This window comes from Phaseolus vulgaris, chromosome 11 (assembly GCF_000499845.2).
Source record: "Phaseolus vulgaris cultivar G19833 chromosome 11, P. vulgaris v2.0, whole genome shotgun sequence".
NCBI lineage: Eukaryota > Viridiplantae > Streptophyta > Magnoliopsida > Fabales > Fabaceae > Phaseolus > Phaseolus vulgaris.
Window position 1 is genome coordinate 1746223 of NC_023749.2, and position 10807 is coordinate 1757029.

Consider the following 10807-nt stretch of genomic DNA (forward strand, 5'->3'; position numbering starts at 1 on the left):
TATTTCCACTTAATTCTTTAGATTCGTGTTCTTGAATGAAAATACGAGTACTAGGGTTCTTACCATTTTTATACAAAATTAATTCTCCAATTACTTTTCATCAAATGAATTTTTTTTATACCATTTTATAACGATAATAATTTTTTCAGGAGAGTCATATTGAACTAAAACAAATTTATAAATTTTATTTTATTTTATAATACTATAAATAAGACAAAAATCGACATGATTATGTTATGGTAAAATAGTAGATTATGCAAATCGAAATAAAACCAAGTTGTCTTGTTCTATTACCTTCACGAGTACAAATCAAAACAAAAGCAACAAGTAATTACATTAAAACTGTTACACTCAGAACAATAATTTATTTTCAAGCATGGAATTTTTAAAACCAGAAGCATTAACGAAACACAGTTGAAATTATCAACGTTTACTCGTTCATTGAGAGATTAAAAGTTGGTAAAGTTCTTCTCTTTCAAACTTTCCACAGTCTCTTTAAGACTCACTTCTAGGGGAATAAATTCAACCCCTAATGATTTTGCCTTTTCTTTGGAAACCTGAAATGTTGGTACATAAGGCTTATCGTCTGCAGACCTGCACAATGTTTTAATCCTCTCAATCTCAACATTGAATCAAATAGTATATAATGATTGAAGAGTTTATATCATATTAGAAATAAGAACATTTCATAATATATATAATATATAAGTGGGTGTAAATTCTATCTTATGAACAAGTTTTATGAGGTTGAATTATATTTAAAATTTGCTTTTTAACATGTTATTAGAGTTTATCCTAACAAAAATTTGTTGATCACTCACTATCAAATCGCTATCGGGCAATCCATAAATATAAAGTTTCAGACTTTCGACGTGAGAGAAAGAGGATGTGTTTTCCATCACATATCTATTAGAGATAAAGACATTTTATAACATCTTATAATTCGATTTTATAAAGTTAAGTAGTCCGATTCATAATAATAATAATTACAAAATTACAAATGAGTTACACAAATGATTAAACTTACTTTTCTGGAATCTGATATGTTGGGTATAGATCGTGTAAAATCTTGGCGACTTCAGAGAAGTGTGCCACTCTCTCAACCAAACAATATCTTCCACTAGCTGAAGCAATCTCATAAGCCTGAATATGTGCATTTGCAACATCCTTCACATTGATCCATCCATAAGTGTCATTTGGAAAAGTTTCTGAACCTGCATCAATCAATCCAAATTTATACTTTCTGAAACAACATGACAATTCTTGGACTGGAGCAGAACTGAAATACACTTTATGCAAATAATAATTTTGTAATAGAATTTGCAGTATAACATCATTGAATGAATGAACCAAAATTACCATTTACTAGGTTTAAAATTGTGGAAGCACTAGTGTTTAGCTCTGCTTGCAACAGTGGCCCTACAACCATTGCTGGGTTAACAGAAACTAAGTCAAGGTTGTTTTCTTTGGAAAATTTCCACGCAGCATCCTCAGCCAAGGTCTTTGAAAGCAAATACCACATCTAACAACACAAATAGCAAATGGCAACAAAGTTAACCAGATTCTAACACACTACACTAATTACTTCATTAATTTTTCTGTTCATCAGAAAAATATACTTTAGCAACACATCTAGCTCAACAGTTATTGTTGACTAGTATAAATAAATACAATCATATGACTTAAACATAAAATTCACTTCTTAATACACTTACCACGACACATGAAAGTTCAAAAGTTGTCTCTACCACAAGAAACTAACAATCATATGCAGCTAACATTTGCCAGAGTAATGGCAACACTCATTGCAAAGTTGTGTTATTCAATTCCAAGTTTTGAATTAGAATACAACACATACCTTTAACTCCCTACAATAATCTGGATTTGAAAACCATGTTTCATCAACTACAACCTCTGGACTTTTAGGCCTTTCATTATATGCAACAGCAGCCACAGAAGAAGTTAAAACAACTCGTTTCACAGATGATGATTTTACACATGATTTAAGAACATTAAGTGTGCCATTCACTGCAGGATCAATCAGTTCAGCCTGAATTCAGAAAAAAAAAACAAGTTAAATTAAAAAACATTTGACATGAAAGAATAGACCACATTCAATTAATAATTTATGAACAGAAGCATAAGAATATAGTAAACCTGTGGGTCTTTGACGTTGTTGAAAAAGGGAGAAGCAGTGTGAAAGACTCCATCGCAGCCCTCAACAACCGAGTCAAAGGAATTTTCACTCAAAAGATCAGCCTTTAACAGGTGCAGTCTCTCCTCTGCACCTTCAAGTTTAAGCAAATGTTCTACCTTTCTGTGATCATCTGCAAACCCAAATAAACAAATTACTTATTATCAATATTTTGGTCATTTGTTATTAACTTAAGTTTTATTCAATATTTTCATTGGTCTAATAGGTTTCTGTCTAATTTTTTCTTAGAGTTCTTTATTAATAGATATAAATTACTTATATCGTTTTTGTTAATGAGTTTTGGTCTACTTCTTATATTTTTATTTTCTTTTAATAATATTTTTTTCATACGGTGTTAGATGATTGTTGTGACATGAACTATCAATCTAGCTGAAATGTCAAATTTCATATATCTAACACGACGGTTTTTATAAAAAAAAAAAGTATTGATTTGCTCATGTGTAAAAAAATAATATGGGAAAAAGAAAGATGGTGAATGAATTGAAAGAAGGAGAAAGAAGAGACTCACTTGGGTTGCGAACAGTGGCCCTGACTGTGTAACCACGTTGAAGAAGGAACTTCACAATCCATGAAGCAATGTAACCTGAAGCACCTGTCACACACACCAATTTCCCTTCACTACTCATGCTTCCTTCAACTCACTCTAATGATGCCTTTCATCTCATTATATATAGATTTGTTCAAATTTTATTAAGAAAAATATAAGAGGAGTAAATATTATTTATTGAGCATATACCTTTTGTTTATTGAAAAACTAAATTGTTCTTGTATGTGACAGGTTGTTGTCTAAAAGCAAACCGAGAGAACTATTATAATTAGAACTAAAGTCTTCTTACTTTATTTGTTAAAGTAATTCCTACACACAACTTGGTCAACTTTCAATCTATCACTTCGATCAGACTCCTTCCTTCTTCGTTAGTTCTCGATCGGGAGGACACCTGCAAAAGGTGTTCCGACAATCAAGCTAGTGTTCAATATTCGGTGTTTAGTGTGATTAATGTGTGACAACGACGTACCTTTTTTTTTAAAACTTGTAACTACTTATATGATTATCATGGACTTATTATTATTGGGTCGGATTAGTGTTTGGGTCATGATTAAGAACACATTACATAATCCTTAATCACTATTTGGACTCATTAATCTTCTTCTGGTCTTTAATATATTTTCAACATGTCGGTCGGCAAAAACTGGGTAATAAAGCCTCTAGTGTTCATCTGGTTCCAAACGGTACATAAAAGGAAGTATTTTGCTTTTACTTCTGAATGTTTATAGTCACTAGTGTTCTACGAGATCTGGGATTTGTTTCTGATAGTGAGCATAGAATATATGTAAAAAGTACTCTAATACCTAAGTTAGGATTCAATATGTAATAGGTAAAAGTAACATATCTTTATTTTGGATATAATACATATTTATAGGATCATAATAAAATCTTTATTTTAGACCTGAATTAAAGTATACCGCAAAATTAATTTTTGTATTAAAGTTAGATTTCATAAGGTGAGTGGTTGAGTTCCTAAAAATTTAAAAATTGGTTCGACCACATTCAATGTATACATATTTTTATATCCAATTTAATAAGTAAAATACTATTCATACTAGAAACTAATACATATTTAAATTTGATATGATATCATATTTGAACAAGAATATGAAGGTGATATAAAATTTAGTTGTTAAGCTTACAACTTGAGGAAGACTCTAACTGGGGTGAATAATTGAATATGATTACATAGTGGTGTGGGTGACGAGTGCCCTTACATGTAATTGTTGTTTTGTTACTAAATATAAAATTAGTAGGGTAATGTTAATATAAAATTTGCAATTGCTCCATAATAAATCATTTTATATACTTTACAATACAATAATTATTAGGTAATGACAAAGTACGAGGAATATAATAATATTCAGACAACACTATCACCTTGCCCACTATCATTAAACCATTTATAAAAAAATAGTTTTTTGTCTCTGTCACTTTTTTTTTTTGTCCTTCTCACCTAAACTTAACCTAATTTTTGGAAAAAAAGTCTGTTTGTCGTTTGTTTTAGCTCAGTCAAATTTTAAATTTATTAAAATTGTTTTATAGTAGATAAAATGCAAATATTAAGCACAAAAATAATTGAGTTACTTCCTCCGTTTCTTTTTAGGGAGCTTCTTCCTGCACCCTATGTTTTTCTTCCTGCAGCCCCATAATTTTTAAAATTCCAAAACTAGTCTTGATATTTTATTTGAAAAAGAACATCTGCATTTTTTTAATTACGGATTTGTAAATCTATAATGCATTTTTTTTTTTGCATTACGGATTCTGAAATCTGGAAACATACTTCAGATCCACAAATCTGGAAGATTACCGGCCTCACCAAACCAAAAGATTTATGAATGCACCAATCTCAAAGTTTTTGCGGATTCAATATTCTGGAATCACAACATATATACTGCAAAAACGAAAATTCACAATAAAAACGAAATTATAAATTTGAAAACAAAACAAAAAATTATTTACCTTCTTCTTTGAATAAAGAACCGTCAAGACAAACAACTGAACCACCACCAAGTTGTGGGAGACAAAAGAAAAACGTCTTCCAATACCAAGAGATAAAGTAGCGTCGCTGTTAAGAGAACAATACAGTCTGTCTGTATGCAGTTTGTGTGCAAAGGAAGAAAAAATAACAGTGAGTGTTGTGTGCATTTTAGGATTTTTAGAGAAAATATTAAGAATAAGTTTATCTTAACATAACATGTATGAGGAAAAACGTAAGGGTGCAGAAAATCTGCCTCTTTTTTAAGTCCTGCAGATATTTGTTTCCTTAACTGCTGTTAACATTAATTTTTTATAATTCTCGTAGTTTTTAATTAATTTGCATGTATTTACTATTTACTAATGGAAAGAAAAATGTTAACAAGAGACATTAATTAGAAATGTATTTGGCTCAATGTATAGTGATTACATGAAGCTGTTATCAATTCCTGACACTGTCTGGGACCCAAGTTCTTAAACCAGAAGTTGTCTCACAATTAAGAACACACTAAAATATAAAAGATTCATTTTTAATGATTTTAAGAAAACTACAATATAAATATAAAAGATGGTGAACTTTAAAATTCAAATAAAATGATAAAGATATTTTTCAAAATTATCAAATAGTTTTCGTATGTACACGGAATATTGGGGACGACGGACGAACGTTTCGATCCGATCATAATATTGAAGAATGGATAATTTGAAATGATTTATTACAATTATCTCAATATCTAAAATAAATTAGATATAATTAATATCTCTGGTATGATCATGCTTTAAAAAATATGAAATATAAGAAAGAGAATTCTGGATAATAAAAAATAATAAAAACAATGCACGGAACTACAAAATGGACATATTGAAATGGCCATGATACAAGTGTTAACACTGCATATCCATATAGTATGTTCTTGCTAGGGAGATGAGACCTAAATAATTATTGAGAGACTTCGTCTTCCTTCTTCCTATCGGACGATTGACTTAAACTTCAGCTTACTCTTTCAGTCTTTTTGTTACTCCTTTGGGTCTAAGTCGCTTGATCATTCAATCTTCTGAGAAATGCCAAGGATATCTGCAAAAGGCACTCTGACGCTCAAGTCAGTAAATGGGTATTCGGCACTCAGTTGACAGAATACTAGAGTACTATAATAAATGACGTACTTGTTTCTTGAAATGTGTGTTATTTATACTATCTAATGAATCTACCTTGTTAAGTTGGATTAGTGAGGTGAATTGTACTTAGAGACGTATTACTTAATTCTTAATAATGGTTTAGTTTTACTGACCTTAATTGAGCGTTAATGAACCAAAGGTATTAGTCATTCTACATGGACGTGTATTATTCGGTCGACCCGGCTGTGGGAGTCGAGTCTAGTATTGATTGTTCGGTCCATACAATTACACAGTACAAGCATATACTTAACAAACAATTAAATTAATATTTTTATTTTAACTTTTAATTTAAAATATTATAATATTATTATAAAAGATTGTGAAATGGTGTTTGTCTCGTTTGTGGTGTCAACAAAAACTTTTCCTATTGAGATTTAGAAATCGACATTCAGAAGAATAAAACGTATGCGTTGTTATTGTTACAGTGAAGATGACACATTACCGGTTGTTGGAGATCCCACATCAACTAGAGATTAGAGCCTTTCATTGTATATAAGTGGGTGCAAACCTCAACCTTAAGAGCTGGTTTTATGGGGTTGAGTTAGGCTTAAAGTCCACTTCGTAATATGGTATCAGAGCCATTTCGAGTCTATCCTAGCGAGTATTTGTTGGGCCTATCGTGCCACCCGCTATCGGGCCGCTATCGGATCACCCAAAATATATAGTCCCAGAGTTGGCAGTCTCGGCGTGAGGGGGGTGTGTTGGAGATCCCACATCGACTAGAGATTAGAGCCTTTCATTGTATATAAGTGAGTGCAAACCTCAACCTTAAGAGCCGGTTTTATGGGGTTGAGTTAGGCTTAAAGTCCACTTCGTAATACCGGTCTATACAAAAGTATTTTATATTTTTTTACTGAATAAAAAACAATAAATCCAAAAAATCGAATGTTTTCTTAAAATAACTGTTCAACAGTTTGAGAGCAAAAGTGCTATTAGTTAGTTTGGTTTTAATTCATTTACAGGTTTCATGGTGAATCAATGAATAAAAAGACAAATATACAAATTTCTACAAGTCTATAAGTAAAGCAGATGTATAAGTAAAAATCAAATTCAATTGGACTTGCATGTGTTTGACATAATACATGCTTTATTTTGCATTAACTTGATCAATTTGTGGTTATCAACACTTATTATTGAAGGGGATATGATGAACTAGAATTCAACAAACTTCTTCTCTTTTAAACTTTCAACTGTCTCCCTCAGGCTCTCTTCCAAGGAAATAAGTTCAATTCCCAAGCTCTTTACCTTTTCTTTGGAAGCCTGAAATATTGGCACAAATGGGTCATCATCTTCACACCTGGTACAATTAAGTCAAGAAAGTGAGGAAGATGTTATTTCAAGAATCACAACAAAAACTTATTTCACATGTTAAGTGTTAAGAATTCTAAAAGTTCAGTGGCTAACTCAAAATATGAAAAAAAATAAAATTGAATTAAGTTAAATTTTTGCAGAAATATTCTTATTTTTTGTCGATGATAAATTTTCATCACACTTTTTTTTTCTCAACAAAAAATAAATAAAATAAAATGATGTCTCAATCCTTATACATATACTTTAGGAGTGTCTCAACCCTTATATACTACATAACCAAATCCAATATGAACACAATCTAACCAATCAGACTCTATAGACTACCAAGGGAGATCACTACAAGAAAATCATCAAATAGAAACCAAATTTTAGAGACCAAAATAATTAGTTACAATAGTAACTAAATTAGAGATCATTTTAAAAACTTAAAAAAAATGGTTTCTAAATTAGTTTTTATTATTGTTAAATAGTTTCTAAATTGGTATCTAATTAACAACCAAGGTTTTAACTACCAATTATTTAGATTATAAATTTGGTAACAAAAATTTTGGTTGTTAATTAGATACCAATTTAGAAACCATTTAACAATAATAGAAACTAATTTAGAAACCAAAAATTTATTTAGTCTCTAAAATGGTCTCTAATTTAGTTACTATAAAAACTAATTTTTTTTTTCTAAAATTGATTTCAATCTCATGATTTTCTAGTAATGGATGCAAACCACACCACAAGTGAGTCTTTACTCTCCTAACCAGGTTCATATAACCAGTCTTAAATCCAAACACTACACACAACATAAAACCTATTACAACCATATTTACAAATCAAAACTAACTTCCCCACACAGAAACTAAAAGTGAACTTTAACTCAACTTTATAAAATTAGATAAAGTTTACACCCACTTATATATTATAAAATGTTCTTATCTCTAATAGAAATGAAATTTTCAACCCAACTTGTAACAAAATCACATTTACATAATCAGTACATCACATTAATTTCTCATAATTAAACTTACTTGTCTGCAATCTGCAGAGTTGGGTATATATGATGTAAAATCTTAGCAACTTCGGAAAAGTGTGCAACTTTTTCAAGGAGACAATATCTTCCACTAGCTGAATCAATCTCATATGATTGAATATGAGCATTTGCAACATCTTTCACATTGACCCACCCAAAACTGAGATTTGGAAACGTTTTTGAACCTGCATCAACCAAGTGAAAGAGTTAATGTTTTGGGAAAAACTGCAGAGTTTTGTTTTTTTTTTATTGTTCGTTTTTGACAGAATTAAAAGGCTTGAATGGTTCAGTAGATAAATATTACCATTGATTAGGCTTAAAATTGTAGAAGAACTTGCGTTGACCTCTGGTTGCAAGAGAGGTCCTATGCTCATTGCTGGGTTGATAACAATCAACTTGATGTCGTGTTCGTTCAAAAAATTTCTGGCAGCATCCTCGGCCAAAGTCTTTGAAAGTGCATACCATTTCTGAAACGTGTTACACACAAAAATAATAAATGAATTGTTGAATATTCATTATCGTGGAAATATTGACATTGTCTGTGAGAATCATAAACTTTTTTGCTTCATCCTATATTTGAGGTTTATTTCTGTACCGCTAATATAGTCTCACAACATTTTAAATGAGTAGAAATTTATGACAGTTTAAATATACTTTCATTATTTAACCTACCGAAACGGACAATTTTTCGGATAAGGTGACTAAGTCGGAACATAAACATTGTCTATGAAAATCGTAAACTTTTTTCCTTCATCCTCAATTTGAGGCTTATTTTTGTACCGCTAATATAGTCTCACATCATTTTAAATGAGTAGGAATCTATGACAGTTTAAATACATTTTCATTCTTTAACCTACTGAAACGGATAATTCTTTGAATAGAGTGACTAACCCTTTTTTTGAGTTGAGATCTGAACAATTAAAAATAAAGATATTTGATATTATATAATTAGACTTATAAATCAATTTTATAAAATTAAATTAGATTTAAAGAAACACAAAAATAGAATTTGATTTTCAAAAAGAATGACACACACCTCATCTTTTCTTAAGATGTTTGGATCAGAAAACCATGTCTCATCAACTACAACCTCAGGAGTACGAGGTCTTCCATTGTATAAAACCGCAGCAACTGAGGAAGTTAAAACAACTCGTTTCACTGATGTCGATTTTGCACACGATTTAACAACGTTAAGAGTTCCTTTAAGCGCTGGATCAATTAACTCGTTCTGAAACAAACAAAAACATAAATTCAAACTGAATCACCAGAAAACCAATCAGATTTTCAATTCTTTCGTGAAAGAAGAGCACTTTTTATCTGATGAAAATGTGTTTCTCCTCATGAAAAGTGAACAATGAAATGAACCTGTGGGTCGTTGATGGTTAAAAGAACCGGTGAAGCAGTGTGAAAAACACCATGACAACCCTCAAAAGCAGAGTCAAAGGATCCTTCTTCAAGAAGATCTGCTTTAAAGAGATGTAACCTCTCTTCTGCTCCATCAAGTTTCAGCAAGTGTTCAACCCTTTCACGTTTAGCTGCATAGAACAATAAACATCAAATCAATCATTCAATTTGTATCCTCCAATTTCAGACCTTTTTTCTTTCTTTGGATTGATTTCACATTCAACCAATCCCCTTTCAAATGGGTCTGCAACAGTTCAAATGATGAGTTTGATCTGATTGAATTGAAGTAAAAGGTAAAAAAAATCATCCAATAACAGGATTACACATACACTCCATTAATAACATGATCAAATAAGTAAAACAATTAAAATGACAAGAATTGGTGTATGTTGATAATCCAAGGTGAAAGAGGAGTTACATGGGTCACGAACAGTGGCTCTGACAGTGTATCCACGTTGGAGAAGGAATTTGATGATCCATGAAGCAATGAAACCAGAAGCACCAGTCACACACACCACTTTTCCTGTGTTGCTGCTCATCTTCTCTTCCTTAATTAAACACCTTGCTTTCAAGTTATGCTTTATTGATTTCTACTTAAAAAAGAGAATTCATATCATCCATGAGTAAAACAACAACAATTGTACTCTTCAACCTTCAACAATTTTATTATTCTAAGATAAAATTTTAGAAAAATCTCTTAATAATTAGTTCCTATATTCTGTGAAATAAAATAAAAAATCTTGACTACAAAACAGGGCAATTCTTCTAAGTCAAAAACTGAAACTTTTATTCTTTGATTATTTTATAATTTTCAAATGTACACGCTACATGGCACACTTTATTCAAGTAATCAACACTCACATGTTTTTTAACTTTCTGTTGTACATTGTTGAACAAAATGTGCTATGCTGACTTTTTGATTTGTTTATTGTTTTCCTTTTTGTTTGGTTCATACATAAATATGAGTTGCCCTGTTAAACTACTAACATCATTGAAGTGGCCACATGATTGTGCATTTTAAAGAATCTTAAATGGTCAAAGTTAGTTCATAATAATATTTAAAATCCCATTAGCTTGGTGTATGGATTAAAAAATCCTGCCCTAAGCAAAACAAGAGTCGTATGCAGATACTTTAGATGATGCACATCATACACTT

At 30.9% G+C, this 10807-nt stretch overlaps 2 protein-coding genes across 2 annotated transcripts; both read right to left on the bottom strand.

Moving 5' to 3' along the window:
* Positions 1 to 267: 267 nt before the first annotated feature.
* On the bottom strand, positions 268 to 2888 carry LOC137832308 (phenylacetaldehyde reductase-like). Its single transcript, XM_068640395.1, has 6 exons — positions 2724 to 2888; positions 2158 to 2327; positions 1859 to 2050; positions 1360 to 1522; positions 1028 to 1214; positions 268 to 594 (listed from the first exon to the last, which is right to left on the bottom strand). Exons 1-6 carry the CDS (start codon positions 2839 to 2841, stop codon positions 450 to 452), a joined length of 975 nt encoding a protein of 324 aa, XP_068496496.1. The 5' UTR covers positions 2842 to 2888; the 3' UTR covers positions 268 to 449.
* A 4059-nt stretch (positions 2889 to 6947) lies between these two features.
* Positions 6948 to 10409, bottom strand: LOC137832300 (phenylacetaldehyde reductase-like). The gene is made up of 6 exons (XM_068640384.1): positions 10070 to 10409; positions 9613 to 9782; positions 9284 to 9475; positions 8552 to 8714; positions 8246 to 8432; positions 6948 to 7212 (listed from the first exon to the last, which is right to left on the bottom strand). Exons 1-6 carry the CDS (start codon positions 10188 to 10190, stop codon positions 7068 to 7070), a joined length of 978 nt encoding a protein of 325 aa, XP_068496485.1. The 5' UTR covers positions 10191 to 10409; the 3' UTR covers positions 6948 to 7067.
* Positions 10410 to 10807: the final 398 nt, after the last annotated feature.